Below are 21,586 nucleotides of genomic sequence, written 5' to 3' on the forward strand. Positions count from 1 at the left end.
CCACACGGAGGGTGTACCATCGAGTTCCGGACAAGTGTGCTGACTTGCCGGGTAATTATCACCTCGACCACCTTGACCACCTGAGGCTCCTCCTGTCGCTGGCCGCCATGGCAAACCTGAATTTCAACCAATACAAACACCTCTTCGCCGCCGCCCCAGCCTACCAGCACGAGGACTACCGTATGTAACGCAAGCACGAGCACATCAAGAACGTCAACGAGATACACGCAAACCACGATCAGCTGGAGTATTATCACCCTCCCGCCCAAGACCACCAGCAAGCCAGCCCCCCACCTCCCCTCCCCCCCCCGCGACGACGACGACGACGACGACGACGACGCCATGTCCCACGGTCACCAAGACGACCAGCCCAGCCGATTGCTCGCTGATTCGCTGTCCTGTGCCGACGTGCGAGGTGCGGTCGACGCTGAACGTGCCGTGCGGATGTACCACGAAGACGCTGCTGTACGTTCAGGGGTGTGCCACGACGTGTTCTGAGGGCTGCTCGACATGCACCGAGGCGTCCAGCATGACGGGGTGCTAGGTGCTAGGTGGTCTTGAAGGTCGTGGTCTAGACTAGGTAGGCTGCAAAGCTGGTCTGGGTTGGTTTGGGTTGGTTTGGGTTGGTTATGATTTGGTTTCTCGTCGTCTTCTTGTCATGCATGTATGTAGTGCAGCTATGCTGGCAGTTAGCTTTATCTGTAAATGTCCCAGTTTGTAGTGTCGACATATTGTTTTGATTTCGACCCTTTTCAGACTTTGTGGAATGTTGCACGGATATCCGCTGTTAGATCGTGTGGTGTTTGAGGAACTGGACATGGGAATGCCAAGGCAGACAGCGGGGTCCATTTTGAGATGGGTACCTCTAGGTCATGCTGGGGAAGCCCCGCCTTACCCCTAGATTTGGAGTCGTAGCTTACCGATAGCTGCCATGACTCTCCCCAGTAACATGACGGAAAGTCAGTCAAATTAACCTCTAAGAAGTCGCGAATGGGAGCTTGAATGAGAGCGGAACCGGGGACGCCAATAACAGGGGTGGAGGCAAGTCAAGTGGCCGGCGCCGTGTGTATCGGGCAACGCCGCTGTCCACGCCGGCAGCCAACGGCACCTGCCAAGAAAGACCTCGCGGTGACAAATGGAAGGAAGGAAAGTCGGAGTCACTAGCGTACCGAAGCTGAGGTGTTCATACATATCCCGTACATGATACCTTACACACCTCTCTTTTTGTATCTCTTTTCATCTCTTCCGCTCACCGAGTTCAACCGTTGTCATCCATCTGCCGCAAAGTAAAGCATACACAGCGATTCTATATACCACCAAGAAACTTTCCCTTGTTGTGCTGCAAGCACGTAGCCGTCACCGTCGTCCAATTCCACAAAGAGAAAGTGACAGCATAATACTCTTCCCATAGTTCTTCATAACTCGAGACTACCCATCTCTAGCCTCACCCGTCACTTCTCATTTCAAAGATGACTACACGATACCGTGTTGAATGTGTGTTCTACCGCTCTTGCCCATCGCTGAAATTACCAGCAGCTAACCATTCTCTCTTGTAGATGCCCTCAAAACCCACAGACGGGATCAATTTATAGGTACAGCTTGAGCCCTTTCGCCAGTTTGTTAATGTACCTACGGACGGACTGAGCTATGGCATCACTTCCCCCCAGTTGCTGGATGTTCTTACCCGCCCGTTTGGCAGAGTCTACGGGTCAGCGTAACGATGGCTACCCCATTCACATCAGCAACTGTGGAGTTGCCTCCGTCGAGAAGAGGCATGTGAAAATGAAGTACTCTAGCTAACAATCATATCAGAGTGGATCAAGGCGCTCTTAGCCGTCCCATTCGTCCTCTACTCTCAGCCCCATGGTGTTCTTGAAGATCCGGACAGAAGTGTCGATACGCTTTCTCAGACAAGAGAGGAAGCCCACAGGCGATACAGTGAGATCTTCCGGGATATCGAAGCCATGATCGATGACCACAGTAAGCAGAGCAGATATTCCCGGCCTCACTCGGTTGGACCTATTTGATCTAGTAACGTTTAATAACCAAACCATCAAACATCAGTTGCCCACCAAAACGATGCCGAGAACCCTTTCCCATCCAAGCTCAAGCTGCTGGTCCCCAGTATCGGGCCCTTCTTCACGCGGTTACCGCTCGAAGCGGCATTCAAGTTTCAGGACAACAAGCGCTACATTTCATCGCGCCGCTTTGTGTCGCCGTCCTTCAACGATATCCGCTTGATCCTTAACTCGGCCCAGATAATGGCTGTGACGACTTACGGAACTCTCCAGCTCGCTACCTTTGATGGTGACGTGACGCTCTACGACGATGGCCAGAGTCTGGAACCTACCAGTCCTGTGATTCCCCGACTACTAGGTTAGTGCAGTTGTCCTCAGTTCTCTTTGCCCGTTTTCGCAATTACTGCTTCTTACCTTCCGCCACGTAACCGTACCGTAACCACTTGATGCTCACATATTACCCCCTTTCCCTCCACAGACCTTCTCCGCAAAAACGTCAAAATCGGCATTGTCACCGCAGCAGGCTACACTACCGCCGACCGCTACTACTCGCGCTTGCACGGTCTTCTTGATGCCATGGCCAACAGCGCCGACCTCACCCCTTCCCAAAAACAGTCTTTGGTCGTCATGGGCGGTGAAGCCAACTACCTCTTCGAGTTCGACTCGTCCTCGCCGCACCTTCTCGCCCCGGTGCCACGACAGCACTGGCTCACACCCGAGATGGCCGCCTGGAACGAGCAGGACATTGCCCAGCTGCTAGATGTGGCCGAGGCCGCGCTGCGCGATTGCATCAAGACGCTCAACCTGCCTGCCACGTTGATGCGGAAGGACCGCGCCGTCGGCATCATCCCCGTTTCTCCAGAAATCCGCATCCCGCGCGAGAGCTTGGAGGAGACGGTTTTGCTGGTGCAAAAGATCCTTGAGCTCAGTACCGTGGGCCGGAGCAGAAGAGTGCCGTTCTGCGCCTTCAATGGTGGGAGGGATGTGTTTGTTGATATTGGCGATAAGAGCTGGGGTGTTACTGTTTGTCAAAGGTGGTTCTCGCAGAAGGAGGGTCCTCATGGAGTTATCAAGGGGGAGAATACCCTGCATGTGGGCGATCAGTTCTTGAGTGCCGGGGCGAACGATTTCAGGGCCAGGAGCGTGGGGACTACGGCGTGGATTGCGAGTCCCGTGGAAACGGTCGAATTGTTGGATGAGTTGGCGGAGTTAATGGGGAAGAAGATGTCTTGATCGAGGTTGTCAGGACTTTCATGGTTGCGGCGGCGGGCGGTGGTTGACAATGGTGATGGTAGGGTTACAATGATAATGGGAACAACAAGAGCATCTCTTGTGGCGATTTTTTGGGGGTCACAATCGATGGAGCAAAGCGGGGGCCAATGAAGGGAGGTATCGAACATCTACGACGACACAATTCTTCAGCGATAATGAATATTATAGGTATACCTAATTCTGGATGCCCTTCTAACACGTGGTGAGACGTTTGAGAAATGCATAACACAATCGGTTATCGCGATCAGCTACGGTAATCTGACAAACACATACGTAAGTGTCTTTTCATGAGACGATAGTACACTTGACTGTGTGTGATCATGTCGTCTCTAAGGGGGGAGGGGCGGGCTTCTTATTTACTCAACAAGTTCGCCAAAGCAACCGGCAATCTTCGGGGAGACGGAGAGAGGCCAGTCAACGTCGGTACTTGGATCCCAACAACCTAGACTAACGGGGACAATTATCATGCCGATGAACGCGGGCTCTACTGTATACCTACCTTCTGCTCCAGACATGGCAAAACGATCAATGCTTTTTTTACCTCTGGTGAGATCCCATCGTTTCATCACGCCGACAGTCTTCATAAGCAGGAGTTTGTTCCCTATTCCGTCCAGATTTCTATGAGTGCTTGCCTGTAGCATGGCAACTGTCCTCACAATCCCTTCATACTTGGGTGACTTTTCGTCTCGTGTACCTCTAGTGTAGGGGAGACACCGTATCGTCCTCGCCATCCTGCCACCTGCCACCTGCCTACTGTCTGTCGTCAGTCGGCAGAGCCTGATACATCAATCATGCTGTCAGACTGTTGTCGTCAATCAATCCGTCCCTCCCCTCCCCTCGAGGCAGCAGGCCCCTCAGGGAGGTTACTGCGTACAGTCCGATCAGCTTACCAGCCTCTCTGACCACTGTGCCAGTCCAATCGGCCCGAGCCGAGAGAAGGCGGATCCAGTGCTGCAAAAAAGCTTCCATTGGACGTTGTTCAGCCCCACTTCAATGTTTTCTTCCTTCTTTCTTCTGCAGTCTGCTGCTTCTCCTGAAAGCTTTCCCATTCCAGAAATCCAGAATCTCCACACACCAAGTAGTGTACATACATACTTGTTCCTGTTGTGGGCTGTGAGCTGTCCAACTTTGCTTCGCTTCAGTTCGATGCTTGTGAGATTTGATCATCACTGACACTGTACAAATTATTCGAGTTGCTCTCTATTAGGTCTATTGATATCCTTTGATTGGCCTCACGCTGGCCGAGCCAGTGAGGAAAAGTTTTGGATACCATACTAGATGTAAGCAAGAAAAGGGCGTGGTACATATGTACGGCGGCGCTTCCTCGGTGAGTGTAAAAGTGTAGTAAAGCCATCAGACTGCTTGCCAATGCTGCCTCGTTCCCGCCTCGTTTCATATCCTGCCTGATGCACGACTGGTATCAATCTTCCCATTTTTATCATGCTCTCCTATTATGTACCATTCTATGATGCCCGAATCGATCGAGGCTTTCTTTGTACGGAGTTCAATCCCCCGTACTGATGCCCAAAATACGGATTGCCAGTCTATCATTGTTCTGTTCCTCATATGCATCATGTTGCATGCGTGTATCCAAATAGGAGAAAGTAAATCAAATGAACTTGTTTCGTCCAACGACGTCAAGGGGGTATAATGATATGGGCAAGTCCCGGTGTAGACACCTCCAACGCCATGTAAGCAAAAACACCCACAAAAGAATACCAAACAAAAAACAAAAAACAAACAAAAAAAAAACGCACAGAATACCCAACGGTACTGTGTGTAGATAGATACAGGAAGAAATGTTGCCAAGTGGCGAGTTGGTGGTAACAAGTCCGACCAACTGTCATGAAGGTCAGTCCTCAAAACTTGAACTCGCCAAAGGGAGCGCCAAAGTTGTTGTTACGCCTCAACTTGAGAGGGATATCCAATTCCGCTTCATCCTCGCTCTTAGAGCCGCTGCTGTTCTCTTTCCCTTTGCTCGATTCGCCAGACTGATTCTCCGCCGCGTTCGACGGCACCGCCTCGTCGTCATCATCAATAGCATCCCTCAGAACAGAAGGAAGGGCTGCCATAGTGTCCTTGCTGACCTCTTCGAGCTTATCGGAAAGCCTACGGAAGAAGATCTCGTCATGGGCAGGCATGTTCCTAACCATCAGCGGACCTTTGAGAGGACGATCCTCCACGGGCTCATAAGCCGCAGGAGGATCTTCAGAGATTACCGACTCCTGCTCAGCCAGTTGGATAGCGCCTTCTTGTTCGTTTATGACCCCAAGCGTCTGAGTGGCCATATGGTCGCCGTGCTGCAACGTGGGTGTGCTGCTACCACTGCTATTGATGGTGCCAACTCCAGAAGACGTTGCGGTTGCCAGGACAGAGAGGGAGTGGCTGGGAGTATGGCCAGCATGCATGGTGAGACGAACCGACGCTTCTGCCTTAAGGACTTGCTTGGTTTGCTCCTTTGCCGGGCTTTCCGATCTGGGCTCTGGCACATCGGAGGCCGGGAGTGGTGACGGAATCTTGGTCGGGGACTTGAGCGCTTCCACTACGGCATCATCTGTGAATGTCGATTTCTGAACCGAGTTGGCTTTGATTGGGATTCCTTCGAGCTCTGGGTGAATTGCCTGGACATCGACAATAGGCGCGGGACTGCTTGGACGCAGCTCGGGAGACTGGGCCATGGAATCGGCCACTACGGGACCCTGAGGTCCGGGAATTTCGTTGACAGAAGCAGTTTGAATGGGTTGTTCTGGTTGCTGAGTGTACGTATGTTGCGTGCTTCCTTGAGAAGACCGCGAGCTCCTCATGCTCTCGGGCGAAACCTCGCCCCAGCAGACGTTGCCAATCCTTCCATTTTGGGATGCATGAGCAGCCGCCAAGGCTGCAAGGTTCGCATTACTGGACTGTCCTCCTAGATGAGCCACCTGTTGCTGGAGTCGTTCGATCTCCTGTAGCAGCATGGCCTTCTCAGCTTCCCATTCTGCCCTCTCCTCCTCCATGAGGGCCCGCTCCTCCTTATACACTTCTTCAGCGCGCTCCCTGTTTGCTTCCAAGTACTTGCGCTCCGCTTCCCAAGCTTCTCTTATCCTGCCATTTTGTTGGACTAGGCGCCGGACCATCTGTGTGTTCGAGGGTGCATTCACAGTGTCCGCCGAGGCTGAGCGGGCCTGTCCGGCAGAGACAGAGCTGATAGCCGGCACCGAAACACCTAGAAAGGCATCACCAGGGGAAGCACTCAAGCCATCCATTGATGTTGTTAGTGGCGGGGAGAGGATCGAGAGCTTGGCTTTTGTAGCCTGGCCGGTCTTGGATCTTCGCAGATTGGGAGGAACGCTGGTAGATCGTTGTGGATCAAGCTGACACTGGAGTCCTTGTTGAATGGGTGCTAGGTTGGGTGACGTGAACTGCGACATGTGGCCGGCGACAGGACCACGAAAATTGGGAGATAGTGGTGAGTAAACGTGGCGTCCCGGAAAAGAAAGCTTGGATGGCGCCTGCAAAGCGGGATTGCCCATAGCTGAGGCAACATCGAAGTAGCCGGCGGCACCTCGAGGCAAGGCGAGGGGAGAGATGAGGGAAGAGGAGTCGGCGCCCAGACTAGGAAGAGGAAAGCGCATGCTGGTGTCGATAGAACCCGAAGGCAGGAACGAGTCGGAGCCCATCCTGGTCATGGTATAGGAAGACATGGTGGGAAGTGATGAGCTAGGTTGTTGAAGGGGTTCGAGCGAGGAGGAACAGCAAGGAAGACGGTTGCCAAGTAGGTATCCTGGCGCCCAAGGTTTGCGTGGTTCGTGGTCTTAGTGTATTGATGTCATCCGTCATGCCACACCGAGACCACCGCAGATTTTTTTCGACCTTTTCTTTGTACCCTGGTCCTGGCCAATGTATGTGGTGGACGGCTGTAAAATCAGGGGTCTAGCCGCAAAATGAAAACTTCTCTGCGTATGTCGTCGTAAGAGCTGTGGTGTAGTGGATGGTCTTTGCCAGTGCTGGTTGCGGATAACGTTGGTAGATATGTTCGTTTGAGGACCGTGACCTTGCGGGAAACAAGGTAGGTAGTAATGAATGGGTGCCTTGGAGGGTTTTGATGTTCTGCAGGTCCGAATAATCTCGTAGCGTAACCCAAGTCTGAGGGACTTTGATGAGCGGATCCGAGGGGATGTTCCAAGTTCCACTTTGGCACCTTAGGCGCGGTACTGGGTGCGGTGTAAGATGGCAGCGACGGCTGGTGTCGATGGGATGACAGTGTGCGAGAACGCTTTGGCTTGGACACGTAAATGGTAATGGCGGCCCGTATCAAGTTTCGACTGGAGATGGAGAGGGTAAGTCGGAGACAGGAAGGACGGAAAGCGACAAGACAGAAAGTTGAGAGCGAGAGGGAGAAAGACCGAGACTTTGATGAAGAGGGTGAGGTGGTGGTGGTATAATGGTGCCAGCTGGACGGGTGGAAGCAATACCCTAGGTAGGTGAGCATCCCTTGGTCGGCACCTGAACAGTAAATCCACGGTGTACCTCTGCGTACTGTGCCCTGCAGTGGGTTCGACTGGGAGTGCGCTATGGGCGCGTAACATTGGGCCCCTTTCCCTATCCTTTCCACCCGGACGCTGGGCTTCCACTCACGTTCGCTGTGACGCAACCACGAACCCGCATAATGGCGGGCACGCCGGGGCCCATAGAGCCATGCAAACGGGGCGGCCAATCAGAGTCTCTACAACAGGTCCAAGTGGGCCTGCAAGTGTGGCATCTGCGGCCCGCATTTTCCCCTTTTTAGTCGGCCATGAGCTTGCTTTTGTAGTGTACATTCCGCTACGAGAGGTACCCTCCATTTGTTAGGTCGTCCTTTGTTATTCCGTCGCCCGTGATGCCGAGTGCTGGTTCCTGGGCCGTCTTGTCACCCACAGCCTTTCCTTTCAACCTATCATACGTCCTTACTTTGTGATCGTGTCTGGTCTCGATGGTTGGGACGGAGTTTGGAGGGCACGCGGTCTCTAGCAGACGGCAACTCGCACAAGGATATATGGGCATCCACATGTAGATACATACAACATGTTTGACAGTTGCCCTTTGGGCCCTTTTTGCCGTTACTTCCCCACGATTGGCGAGTCGGGCCTCAAAATCCCATGATCCCTAGCCGGTTCTACATTAGCTTGCCCCCGGGGGCCCAACCCGTCGAAGAAGAAAGTCGGAGATTTTTGGGGTTGCTGACCGCTGGTGCGAGCCTTAGCAGGCCCAGTGGATGCGAGTCTCATGGGCCGACTTTTTTTTTCTGCATGTCATGTGCCCATGTGGCTCGAATTACCAGACTGGGGATGGGGCCTGCTCCTGCCTTCAGTTCCGAATCTTTCCTGGCCCGCAGCATTCATTCATTCAACCGAGCAAAACGACGCTTCGACACTGGACGCCGCCCATGGACAGTGACAGTTTGAAAACCGAAAAAATCGGGACCGGTTTTTTTTTTTTTTTTTTTTTTTTTTTTTTTTTTTTTTTTTTTTTTTTTTTTTTTTACTTTGCTTTTTGGTTCTCCTTCTTCCCTTATTTGGAGGAGGGGGGCGGACTTGGTAATGTAGGGGTCCAAGTGGCTCCAGGGCATGGCCGATATGAATTTCAGATACGTCGGCTGCGTCTGCCCGCCTACTGCATGCTGCGGCAGTGGCAGAAACGTGTGTAAAACATCGGGTATTTTCCCATCACCAATTCGTCCTTTTTTTCCAAATCCGTACCTGCTTCGTTCGTATGGAACTCGGCATGGATTTGCATGGATGAGCTGGCAGTCATGACCAGTAACCGAGGCCTCGGCATTGGTCTACGCACTGATATCGCGACAGCCCCAGATGTAGGCCAGCCAGCACCTAAAGTAACGACTGGCGTCAACAAGTGAATAGTCGTCTTTTTTTTTTTTTTTTTTTTTTTTTTTTTTTTTTTTTTGGCTGTAGGGGACGGGAGAACTGACGGGCCAGTCGAAGCGGAGGTCGCTCAAAGGCTTCCCGGGCTCTGGTTCGGTGCTGGACAGAGGTCTCAGGACATGCATGCGGCCTTCAGCTTGCAGCTGGAGTTGAATCCTGGTACTTTGAGGTTCTCCTTGTCGGGCCGTCCCCGCCTATATCTCTCACTGCTGTACCGTCTCATATCATGGATGTCTGTAGCACTCGCAGTCCAGCGTTTCGAGCACCCGGACGCAAGCAGCAAGTCATCCAAACGCAGTATAAACCACAGGTTCACACGACTCAGCGTCCCCCACCAGCTCGGCCTGTCGACGTGCTTCCATGCACATCCACATTCGCTGCCACAGCCCAGTTCAACTCACCGCTTGGTGTTCTGTTCTTGGCCCAACACCCAGCGCGTGTTGATTCATCGACAAATTCGATCGTCGTGGCCGCATCCTCTCCTCTAACAACGCGAGCTCCCGTATCACAAGCTGGAAGCTCGCAACCGAACGAAGCCTCGGGCGAGTCCGAACCCGTGCAAATCGAGTTTCGTGCCTACCGTACCCTGTGTCCTAAGCGTCCTTCTCCAGCTCCCCGGCAGACGGCATCGCAGTTCCGCCAGTCGCTTCGGGCTCAACCGCTCTCGTCGTCGTCTGAGCCTATCCGACGCCCGTTTACTGGCAAAATGGCGCTCAAGCCGCTTCCCCCCTTTTGCCAAGTATCAAAGACGGGGAACGGGCCGCGTGCCGAACGCGCAAAACACTCGAAATATCATCTCCCATGACCCCTTCTTGGCTTTTCTTACTCATTCTGGACGAGAGTGTGCTGAATGGCTGACCCGATTGGTTTCCTTGACAAGGGGCACTATTATGGAACCAATGTGACTGTGTGTAACCCTCGTCGCGCACATGGCGTGTCCCTCTCACTGTCCGTCAGCTCGTGCTACAGAATCATTGCCTAAGGACAGCCCCGCAGCCTCGCTCGCACGTTGGAAACGGGGAAACCCGACCCCCAACTCAATGCGGCGTCGAGAGGCGCACATGATTGATTTCCCCAAACGCTTCCCCCAAGGAATGGCAATCCGTCTCTCCACTGCGACGTTGCGCTAGAATTCTATCCAGAAGGAACCGAGAAAACGGACCGGATAAATCGACTGTGTTCGATTCTTAATCGACTGTGTACAGGTAGCTTTTCGCGGGCTGCCCCTAAGGTTAGTGTTAGGGTTAGTGGTTAGGGTTGTTAGGGTTAGTTCCGGGGGTGCAGGGGGCCGGCGAGAGGCCCCCGCATATGAATGAGAGTTCAACGCTCAAAAAAATGTTTGTTTTGAGCTCTCGTTGTCGTAGTTCAAAATGATGTCTTTTGGTGAGTACTTCTGGTGATGGTTGCTGCTGCGCCAGAACGATGCCCAAAGATGCCAAGCTTTGGGTCTTGGCTCTCGATTTGTATGGGCTCCACACAGTCGATTAAGAATCGAACACAGTCGATTTATCCGGCTCGCGAGAAAAGGGCCTTTTAACCGTATGTCGCCATCCTGGAACCGAACCGTCGTTCCATGTACTTCACACACCCCTCGTCCCCGGGCCTTTCCCGCCCAGTGTGGGGACCCCGGATTTTCCAATCGGGCAGTAATAAAGTCATGGCTGTATCTATAAACCGACGAAGTACCTTTGGACCGATGTGGTGATCTTCCCAGACATTCATCTACACAGTCTTTGTTTCATTGACAACGACTGACTTTTCTTCGCCGGCCATGTCCGATTCGGCACACATACACCGCTTCCCTCATGATTTACCATCTAAGCACCGAGAATCTGTCGCATAAGGAGAGTGATGACCGGCCGGGGTCTGCGGGGAACAATCTCCGGTACGCGCTACCCCGATTGTACATTGCCGTCATCCCAGGGTTCGATGGCCATCGGGGGTCCAGGACCCTGACAATCCCGAGTCCCGCGAGGTTCCTGGGCTTCCCTCGCGGTCCATGATTTTCGCGGGTGTTGGGGTTCGTCATCGCGCGGTTTAACTCTCCTCTCCAGAGTGCAAAGCGCTGGACGGCAATAACAAAATGCTATTTGTCTGATTAATATGTATTTCCTGCACGCTCAGCGGCCCGACGCCTATCCTGTGGGGGTCGAGTATGGCAGTTGTCATTTCTGGATGTCATGGGATGCAGCAAAAGTATCGCTTCACATCCCATCACATACCGTCCCCGACGCGTGCCGTTATGGGATGGGGAACTACATATGCATGAAACTGGGCCTCTTCTTGGGCGTTTGCCGGGTACGGAAACCATACACGCGCTCTAGTGGGCATATGTATGTGTCAATAGCGTTGCTTCAGTTAAGCACCCCTTTAGTTCTCCCCAACTGTCTCCTTAAGTGTATATACCGTAGAGGCAAGTTTCCCCGTTATAACCTATTACAAAGACTCCAATGTCGTGTACCCTGTGTCGGGTACGGGTATCTCGGCGTTTGTTGCATTTGGGTATCTTTGCCAGCTGTCTTCCCAAATCGTGTGCCATCCTTCCCCTAAACGCCAGCTTATGGAAAAGGGAAAAGAACTCATACTCAAAAGCCCAAAAAAAGAAAAGAAAAAAAGGAAAAAAAAAAAAAAGGGTGAAACTCCTGTCGCCCCAAAGCGCTGGCATCCTTTCCCCGTCTTGGCATGATCGCATCCCATCGGCAACCATCTCGCTGCTGTGCCTGCAGTTTCCCTGAGCCCCCAATCTCCTTTGAGGTTTTTCTCAGTTGATGTGACAGAAAACGTTTGTCATGGCTAGGACATTGGCAGAAGCTTTCTCATGAAGGCGGTCATTGATGGTGGTTGCTCGCTTGGCTGTCTGCAGTTGCCGCACACGGCCTGTGGTCTGTTGTGACACTCAAGATCAGCGTATGTTTATTGACGTCTCACCAACACTTCCTCGATGAAAACGAGGTCTACCTCCGGCAGTAAAGAGTCAAGACTGAGCACGTGACAGCAGGTCATACCTCTCCTCGAAGTCCATTATGCTTGGCTGGCATTTCCTGCGTCTCTCTTTGTAATCGGCGCAATGTTTGGAGGCGAGCCACCTGATGTGACCGCAGGAATATTCTCGCTGTGGAATTTCACTGTCAGCGCATACTCGTCGTCGCGATATTCGGGGGTAAACCGGAATCTCTTTACTTACTTGTATATAGTTGCACATACTGTGAGTAGCAGGTCCAGTGAAGTGAACATTAGCGTGGCCAGTGCCGGTTGCTAAAGTGGGAAATCAAGAGAATCCCAAGAAAAGGTCTGGCACAAGTCTTATATCAAGATAACAAACCATGGGAACGAGGGAGCGTAGCTTGCCCTCAGGGCAACGAGGGCGTGGTATGGTAATGCAAAAGTGAGCTTGCGTGAGCTGGCGAGGGGCACCGTACCCGATGCCAGACAAGGCAGTCAGTCAGTCAGTCAGTCAGTCAGTTAGTCAGTCAGTCAGTCGGCGTCAGATCTAACCTTGCTCATGATCGTTGTGTATCACACAAGCTGCTAATGATTAACACCAGGGTGAGAGGCAAAGCGCTTCGTTTCTCCATTTTGATTACTTACCTACCGACCTGCACAACCTACACACCGTTCAACGTCAATGTTGTGGCACCATCCCTTGCATTGGGGCGGTTTGGATGGAGAGAATGCCACGCTTGGAAAATGCTGTCTGAGATCAGCAAGAACCCCATCTCAAAGCCCGTGTCTCACTCAACTTTTTTTATTGCTGTCAACAGAGACACAGCTGTCGGTCGTCCGAAGAAATTCTATCAGAAATCAACAAAAGAATGCCAGAAATAACAATCGGTAGTTGTGGACAGATGAGGAATGGGAAAGAGCAATATCACAGGTTGCCACGACGGCCCGCTTGGATCATCCGAAACGCCTATCTTGGTGGCGGAACCCTTATTGTGTAGGTATGTCTTTCGGGTTGAACCTCGCCGCTATGCAAGGTTGAGACTCGGTGTAAGTTCTTGATCTGAAAGAAACCCATTTCCTCCGTGATGACTCGTAAGACCCTACGACCCAACACCGTACCATATGGTGTCATATGTAGAGGTAGGTGGACATCAACTCGCCGAAAACAAGGCTACTTGTCACAGTTGAGTGCTGACCATGCTGTTAGCGTGTCGACTTGAACGCATCTAGTCTCCAAATGGCTCCGCGCCAACTATCTCGCCAATAACCATAAGCAGCTTTTCGCGATAGAGCTCAACTGGTTCTTTAGCTGCCGTCACACAGATCTCAGGCAACTGTTGCCACCAAGCCCGGCGCAACCTCAAAGAAGATACTCACCCCCAAGTCACTCTCCTCAAAGCGAACGAATAGTCTGTCTTGTTCTCGACTTGACTTGCGAAAGCATGTGTCTGGAATTTTCATCTATGTGGGACATTGTCCCCTGGACTTGTAGGAAGGAGCTCATGTAAGATGGGCTTCGGAAATACATGGATAGGTACCACAAAGAGCAGCACAGAATGTGGCGAGGGAGTCATCTTACCCGTAAGTTGGCCAGTCACCATCGCTCCATCTTAAGATCAGCTCCAGATCTGTTTGCCCCTTCACACGATAGAGATCGTCCTTTATCTATTTTGAGCATAAGCAGGCCAGGTAGCCATTGAACGTTGTCGCGGCGTGGAAGGAGACTGTGTGAGAAGGAAGGACACCCTGAATATGGGTGAAGATAAAATGATAAAGGACATTGTCGCCTGCTTGTCGTTGGATGTTTCCGCAGCCACGGAAGAGATGAGACCATCAACCACATACGACGTTACCGCATAGTCCACTCCGTATCTTCCTTCACGAGATACGAACGCCATAGGACGAACTCTCGCCCTCGACAAACGGTCAATCCAGGACGATGTGACAGGATCCCTTTGGGACCAGTAGCTCAACTGGTCTTTTTGAGGGTTTCTTTTGTGTATACAGTGATCCCGACCTACGAGGAGATCGCGTGTTTGGTTCGGTTGTACGTAACGATTTTTCTCGAGCAAGGCTGGGACTTCGGATGTCGACATATCCTCTATATTCATTCCCAAGGAGAATAGTAGTGCCCTGCTACTGTGAATCTTGATTTCTTTTCCTTATATCCACTTCGCTTATCATCTCCTTTACTGCCACACCCGTGCGTCACTCCAACTGGAGGAGAAACGGAGGAAAGAAGCAGGTGGTATTTGTGGTTGCACTTAGACAGAAAGTATGGCCGCAAAGCTGAGCGTTGGTAAATTAAAACTGTCTTTGAGGTGTGCTGAGACTGGGATGCGCATGCTAACTGTGGCAAGCTGGCAGGGTAAGGGGCTCTGCAATGCCCGAGTTTGCGGCAGCATTGAGGGGTTGTCTGTCATGCTGCCCAAGGTATTGTCTGCGGAAAGGTCATGGTGGGTATGGCTTAAGGGAAAGGAGTGCAAGGGCAACTCCAAGATCTCGCATTTAGCTCTCATCTACGCCTCAGTATTATGAAGAGGAAGGCCGAGACATAAAAGACTATCTATCGTCTGTCGTTACACACGAGAAAGGTTCCGGCTCGAGCGTTACAGTTACACACGGGACTGATCGGGTAGTAGAGTTTCTGACGCACATTCGATTCATGTCCTTTGACAAATCCCATTGCCTCCATCATCTTATCTCGATTTTACCAGTCATGGCTGTTTTCGCTTTACATACCCTACTAAAATAGGTTGGGTCATTTGCTTATCTGAGTCATTCCTGGAAGTAGTATTGGTTGTAGAGGTAGGTAGTATAAGAACGAGAAAACTCCGGCGGAGATTAACCGTTGATCTAGTTCGGGACGAGCACGGCTGGAACACAGTGATACATAAGCTCGCTCTGAGTCCCTTGGGGCAAGGCAGGTACTTTATGGCCGACAGGAGGTTGTACGCGTTCAGGATGAAGATAATACACCAATCTCTACGTTTGTTCCAAAGGGGGGATCTTGGTTGTGACTTCCGTCGATTGAATGTAGCAGTGTTTGTGGCAACTAGAGACACAAATTCGAAACTCCCAGTTTCACTTGCAGCCGTAGAGTCTTATTCCGAAGTAACTTTCGAAAGGAAAGAGTGCCTCAGGACACTCCCTTCCGGCGAGGTGATTTCCTGCGGCTCAACAGAAATGTCCATACTACCAAGTGCACAATCCTTGTACGTCGGCTACCTTCCTTTCGAGTGCACATGATGACCTTGTTCATCGGGGGAGGACTTGAAGTTAGATGTACTTTTAGCAACGAGTGTTTTGTGTTTTGGTTCATCAGACCTGCACAGCAATGGCTCCATACTAACGAGTTACAACATGCATACAACATTGGACCTCCAAGTGTCTCTGTGTCTCGACACGGCTGTGGCTTCCTTGTACTAATAGAATGACGACAAGTTCATGTTCTTTTGTGGTAGACTTGGGAACTCATATCCATTCACCCGAAGAAGACGAAAAGCAGCCCACTCTTATGCTAGAAATGATGTCAGAACAGAAGACAGATAGAGCTTTCCCCGTGAGAGTGTTGTTCTGCAGCACCACATTACAATAGAAGTCTAAGTCTGGCCACAAGTGCCATCTGAATCGAGGACGATAGCCGGGTCGCTGATGTACAATCCAGCGAACTGTACCCTTAACAGCCATGAACTATCCAGCTCGGTTGAGATTCGTATAGCGTTTGAGTGAAGTAAACGTTAAAAACAACTTACCTCTACAAATCATCTTCACTGGTTTGCACTGAGACGAGTGGTCAAGTGTCTTAGAGGTTAGATCCTACCGAAATGCATACCTTACCCATATGCTGCAACGTCTACTGTCTTGATATGGCCTTCTTTCTGGAAAGCCCGTCCAAGCACCTTTTTGCTCTGGCGGTCAAGCCTGGAAACCTACCATGTCCTGACGATGCCGGGGAGCCTAGGGAGTCAAAAACTTGAAGTTCTCATTCTTTGACAATCAGAAAGACGGTAGCGCTATGCAGAATTCACCCAAAGGCAAACAGATGGTTCTGTTCCAGTTCTAACTCACAAACCATATCCGCCTGACCCATACGCTTCATTTGACCATATCTGTTCGTGCCTTAGCTACTTCGTAAGACGTCACCGCTTTCTTATTGTTGATCATTGGTGATCACTCAGAGACTGGAGTCAACCACATCCAGACCGTAAATCTCGGGAGAATCGCAGTGCTTGGATCTCTCAACACTTGTGGTGTGGTTGATCGTCGGCTTAGGCGTAGGCACAGCCACACAGACGCACACACCGCTTCATCCATTCACCTAAGCAGACGAAGAGACGGCTATCGTCTGACTCCCTTTCCAGTAGTTCCGCCATCATCCCACTATGTATAACTTACACTTTGGTGGTATGAAGATTGAAAACACCGTCAAGGGGGGTAGTTGATAGCATAAGCGAGAGTCTGTGGCCCGATAACGATATAGTTCGGACTAGTTGTTTTGGGTCTCAATCTATGCGGTTGTTCATTTTGATCCTGCCCATTTTCACCTACTGACGCCAACGTTGCTCTCAAAGTCGGGTAGCTTTGCGTAAGTGTTTGTCGGTCTGTCTCCATCCAGTGGTATCGTGGCCGTTGCTGGTCGTTGTTCTTACCAGAACCCATTGTCCCAAAAACCCACTGAAATGACATCCCTTGATCTCGTGGATTTGGCGGTCTACCTACTGATCTAGGTCTAAAGGCTTCCACTTTCAAACAATCCCTTCAGCAGCTGACGGGCCAGTTGGTCTATCACAGATGACTGATGTTGATAAAAAGCCATGGACATTGCTAAGATGGCTGGTCACGATAGCTTCAGTACTTGCCTCTAGCGGTCGACACGTATAACAAACCACAGCGTACGGCTCTCTAGGCTAGCTAGAATGCATATCCAATACCACGTTGTTGGTGTCTGAAACGAACCCACTCTTCGTGTGTAGGGGCCGGTTCCGAGGATGTACCATGTGCCATTGCTTCTCGAAACGATGCTTGTTCTGACTAGAGAATATCTGAAAGAAGGCCATTATTTCCGAGTCTAGAGTAGCGATCTGTAGGTCTCACGTCTAAGCGCCGAACTTGGCACACATGGTCGAATGAGCTGAACGGCCAGACCTCTTTCATTCTGGGAGGCTCTTACTGCGACCGAGAGCCAGTTTGTGATGCAGGGTACCTGGATTGTGGATAGGGTTCGTTTCAGTGCCGTAAAGCTGATCTGCTCTGCCTTTGTTGACCTTTATGCCATAGGAGTGTTCTAGTCATTACAGATAAACACTTTGATTTATTCCATCATAAGTTGTTCCGGCCGACCATGACAGTGTTGTTATCTGCCTTAAGATAGGTACGGATGGCTTCATCTTCAGCAGAGCGATAGAAGCTATCTTCTGACATGGGATAGGTGTCATGTCGTGGGTGCGGCGGAAAGTGGGTTCTGTAGTGTACGCACTCCAACACAATTGTTGAACGTGGAATTCTCGTCCCTTCGCCTCGGCATGTCTTGAATGGACTCAGTTACAGGGCGGCAGAGACGGAGCACGGCATCGGGGTCGGCTCGGAGACCCCATCCTCGTCTCCATGTAGCGCTACCGTAAGAATCCTTGTTACCGCAAACACCCCATTTTGCAAAGACTCACAAACTGGTCCCATCAGATGCCCCAAATTTCCGCGGCCTGGATCCCCAGTTTTATTGAGTAATAAGGTACGCTTTGACGCAAAATCCCATCTTTTGCAATGAATTCGAGCCATGTTCCAAAGGTGCCTGGATCACACGAGCTGCATTAACAGGGGTTCCTATGATGACTGTTGAACTCATATTCTCCGGCGAGCAATTGCCCCGTGGGGAGCCGCCTTGGGCTCCTTGAGATGTAGAATGGCCGGATGCTGATCCCTTTCCTTGAGGTCCTTGAGGTCTGAACAAGTGGCCGTCCAGATCCCGAAGCCCCGGATTGTTGTAGATCCTCTCGGTCCCCTAAACTCCACCGAACTCTGTCTGCAATCTGCAACCTGCGGCACCGTCACGGCATTGTGAAATCCACCTCGGACTTGCTTGGGTACGTAGCAGCGTATCACAAGGCACGACAGCCTCGACGACGGCGGCAGTCGATGTTGGGGGGATACATATGTGTGGGGTGTCGCCGTGATGTGCGCATACACGGGACCGCATACACTATAGTGTAGAGCGCCGTGGTACTGCCGAATGCCATCCGAGCCCTTCCGTAGTCGAACAAATAAAAAAAAATGCGGTACCCTTTGGTGTCACTTGTCCTCAGCAAGTACACTAGGTACTGCCGACCTTCTCACCTCACTGTTTGGTGATTTACCCAACCACGGAAGCCGAAATACTTCCTACGCAGTACCCCTTCCTGCGCCTAAGAGCCGGAACCGGCGTGGCGGTACGTGACACCCGGTCACGGACTACCAATGCAGGTGGCAGCAAGGGGATGACGTGGAACCGGACGTGCCGACATAGCCGGATTTTGTGAAATAGAGTTGCAACTTGCAGGCAACCGGTTGTATGTACGCAGTAGAGAAGGAGGAAGCGCGTAGCAACTGTGATGAGTGGAGAAAAAAATGGAAGTCGAAAGGCAAGATAGGCTGTCGATACTAGCCATTAGCGTTTTTATAAGGCCGTGAAAGCCCGCGATAAGGAGAACCAATCGCCGGACGACGGTTTACCAGCTTCTTTTGACAAACCTCAAAGGCGAGGCGGGGCCGTTACTTACCTCCTACTTGAGGTACTGTAGTATACCTAGGTAGTTAGTGGGTGGAAGCCAGCCCAAAACTCACCTACGGGTCGCGAGACGTGGATGGTCCACGATCTTCGCGAACGACGACAGTGGTAGCTCGACAGGACACCCGCAGTCCACTAACGCCGAGTTTCCGCCGTTTGGAAGGCGCTCGTGAGCTCGCACGCCCCGGCAGTAGTAGCATGCCCCAGCTCTCGATGCTTACCTGACCAGCCCACACCAGCAAAGCCAAGTCACAGAGCATCGTCAACCGAAAAGACCCAAACAGCGGCAGCCCATTGGCAGCACATCAGGGACGTCTGCGCGGTTCAGCTCCTTTCCGCGATTGAAAACTCTTGCGCCTGCTGCTTGGGACGCGCCTAAGCCGAGACAGAAGAGGGCTCCGTTGCATCGCGCCATCATCCTGGTTCCCTTATTGAAGCCAAGCGTGGGACACATTTCTAGCCTCCCGTCATGACCCGTATCGTTTAGGAGGCAGGGAGGTAGTTAGACAGGCCACAGCAAGCATCTCCTTGGTGACTTGGCCGGGGATGACGCCAGGAAGCGATCATATCCGGTATTGCAAAGGATACTTAGGTCCCGCTGCTTCGTTATTAGTCGGTGTCTTCCAAGTCTTGAGGATCGTCGTCCGTTTGGCAGCTTCTGGGGGGTCGATTTGTGAGCTTGTCGAAAAGCGGATTTTTCGCAATAAAAAGAGAAAGAAATTTGATATTTAAACACTTTTGATTCTCTTGAATTTTCTTTCTTCCTCTCATTCTGATTCCCACAGGTACTGGATCGCCATACTGATTTGGTCCCATCCATCATCCAACTGATCTTGCCTTATAATCCGCCTCGCCACTACCATGGAAGCATACATGTGCAAAAGGTCGATCGGAGCTGCTTCACTTTGGCGGTCATGGGAGCATGGCAACATGGTAACATGGTTTCTAAGCCAAGAGAAAGCAACGTTTCTTCGGTCATTCTTCGACCGTCAATCCCTTTCCTGGGCTGGAACCCAGAATTATGAAAGGCCGGTGTTAATTTTAGGTTTCTGAAGAGGCTCCCTTATCCGTGCGTGTTTTGTTCCTAAACCTACATGGCAATGTCCGTGCACATTGACGATGGCCTCCTCCTTTATCGCAAACATTGTCTGGACTAGCAACTTCCATCGCAGCAACTGATGGAACTCTCTTTTATAACTGAGGACTCTCAAGCACGCGGTAGAGGTAGGCAACAGCCTTGAGCAATGAAGCTTTTGAAAAAGTTTCCTTCACGTCCCCCTCAACATCTTGCTGTGTGCCCACCACAATGGGTTGTGTAGTTTAAACGTAATAACTTGAAGTTGAGCTTGCTCGAAGCGCTTGAAATATTCCGTTTTGGAGAGTCTTGACATATATGTTAGGACTTTGATCATGTTCATCACAGCCAAGTATGCCAAGGCTAGAATTGACCTTGCGTGTTTCCTCACCAAGCGCAAAGTGTGGTTGAACCAGTCTGACCGGGAATACCACTGCATGAACGCAACGGGACTTTCCAATCCGCTTCACCAAGACCAAGGGGGCATGGCTCCATACCATGAACCGACCGGGGCTCAAAGTGTGTTTCTGAAGCCTGACAGCCGAGCCGAGACCAGTGACCCTGTGTTCGCAAGCTGCCAGTATTAATATAGTACTTAAGTACAGATTATACAAACACGGTATGTACATACATTCTACCTGACCGCCGGGAGCGGTAGCCGAAAGAGGAGGGAAGTAAATCTTACATTCTCCAGTTGGCTGGTTATGCTTACGTCTCCGCCCTGTGCCATGGCCGTCTGAGGGATTTGAATCTTCTTTCTCCCGCGTCAAACTCATAAGACCACAAGCTCAAAAAAAAAAAAAAAAAAGGTTTGAGGTTGTCAAGCAAGACTGATAGTGCCATAACACTGCCATATGGGTGAAGTGGTGGAACTGTCGATCTCCCCACCTGTAATTGATATAATGCTGTTCACATATCTTAGTATCATGACTCCTTCATACACTAGTCGTCCTGTCAGTCAAGTCTGGTTAAACATGTGATACTTGAGTATTGTAAATCAAGCTGTCATGTTGAGCAATCCTGGGAGTTCGACAGCAGGGTTATGAGCCCTGGATGTGGAAGTTCCGAGGGATGACTTCGCCTGCGGTACTGCGTGCCACGGCTGTTGAACCACGCAACTTTTAGCCACTTGTTGCCCACTCAATGCAAGCCTCTTTTCAGAGCTTACTGTTCCCGTATTTCGGTATGCCAATGCAGATGAGTGTGTCCTTGATTTGAGTTCGGGAAACATGTTACTGAAGCAACATAGCGATGGAGGTCGACATTAAAAGCATGCGGAAGTGGACGAGACGGTCCATAAAAGTACATATTGTGATGCCTTTGTGTTTGATATTAATGGGTGGCCACTTGATGGGCACCTCGCGTTTCGGAAAGCTGACAGACTGTCGTTCAGGATAGGCAGAGCGGCGGTAGCCATCCACACACCGCCTCTTGCACAGCCTTCTGACTGGAAGGGGGAACATGGGTCGGATGGGCTTTTTTGCATTGGCATGGCTGAAGGAACTCGCATATGCCTTCAAGAATTGAAGCTCGCGGGCCTCTCAATATGGTCGGGATGTGTGAGTTGCGGAGGGTAGGTGGGTAGGTAGGAAGCGGCCAACCGACAGCTTGACAT

General features: G+C 51.2%; 5 protein-coding genes across 5 annotated transcripts; 2 read left to right on the plus strand and 3 right to left on the minus strand.

The window, feature by feature from the left end:
* Positions 1-107: 107 nt before the first annotated feature.
* On the plus strand, positions 108-498 carry NCU01946 (hypothetical protein; the record flags this gene model as incomplete). Its single annotated transcript, XM_011394605.1, has 2 exons — positions 108-180; positions 287-498. The coding sequence occupies 2 exons, from the start codon at positions 108-110 to the stop codon at positions 496-498; spliced, it is 285 nt and encodes a 94-aa protein (XP_011392907.1).
* Positions 499-1,131: 633 nt separating this feature from the next.
* NCU01945 (IMP-specific 5'-nucleotidase 1) lies at positions 1,132-3,557 on the plus strand. Its single transcript, XM_011394604.1, has 5 exons — positions 1,132-1,494; positions 1,557-1,592; positions 1,813-1,980; positions 2,065-2,376; positions 2,497-3,557. Exons 1-5 carry the CDS (start codon positions 1,470-1,472, stop codon positions 3,249-3,251), a joined length of 1,296 nt encoding a protein of 431 aa, XP_011392906.1. The 5' UTR covers positions 1,132-1,469; the 3' UTR covers positions 3,252-3,557.
* A 1,057-nt stretch (positions 3,558-4,614) lies between these two features.
* NCU01944 (hypothetical protein) lies at positions 4,615-7,709 on the minus strand. The gene has a single exon (XM_959135.2). It carries the CDS (start codon positions 6,971-6,973, stop codon positions 5,150-5,152), a length of 1,824 nt encoding a protein of 607 aa, XP_964228.1. The 5' UTR covers positions 6,974-7,709; the 3' UTR covers positions 4,615-5,149.
* Positions 7,710-11,983: 4,274 nt separating this feature from the next.
* NCU01943 (hypothetical protein) lies at positions 11,984-12,906 on the minus strand (the record flags this gene model as incomplete). Its single annotated transcript, XM_011394603.1, has 4 exons — positions 11,984-12,074; positions 12,196-12,302; positions 12,375-12,393; positions 12,800-12,906. The coding sequence occupies 4 exons, from the start codon at positions 12,904-12,906 to the stop codon at positions 11,984-11,986; spliced, it is 324 nt and encodes a 107-aa protein (XP_011392905.1).
* A 4,483-nt stretch (positions 12,907-17,389) lies between these two features.
* Positions 17,390-19,156, minus strand: NCU01942 (hypothetical protein; the record flags this gene model as incomplete). Its single annotated transcript, XM_959133.2, has 3 exons — positions 17,390-18,332; positions 18,889-18,914; positions 19,118-19,156. 3 exons carry the CDS (start codon positions 19,154-19,156, stop codon positions 17,975-17,977), a joined length of 423 nt encoding a protein of 140 aa, XP_964226.1. The 3' UTR covers positions 17,390-17,974.
* Positions 19,157-21,586: the final 2,430 nt, after the last annotated feature.

This window comes from Neurospora crassa, linkage group I (genome assembly GCF_000182925.2).
Source record: "Neurospora crassa OR74A linkage group I, whole genome shotgun sequence".
NCBI lineage: Eukaryota > Fungi > Ascomycota > Sordariomycetes > Sordariales > Sordariaceae > Neurospora > Neurospora crassa.

Excerpts from the sequence above, each read along its gene's own strand:
- NCU01945 (XM_011394604.1), top strand. The coding sequence starts at position 1,470 with ATGACTACACGATACCGTGTTGAAT. Across the intron at positions 1,495-1,556 it reads TACACGATACCGTGTTGAAT|ATGCCCTCAAAACCCACAGA; the intron begins GTGTGTTCTACC and ends TCTCTCTTGTAG. Across the intron at positions 1,593-1,812 it reads CAGACGGGATCAATTTATAG|AGTGGATCAAGGCGCTCTTA; the intron begins GTACAGCTTGAG and ends CAATCATATCAG.
- NCU01944 (XM_959135.2), bottom strand. The coding sequence starts at position 6,973 with ATGTCTTCCTATACCATGACCAGGATGGGCTCCGACTCGTTCCTGCCT.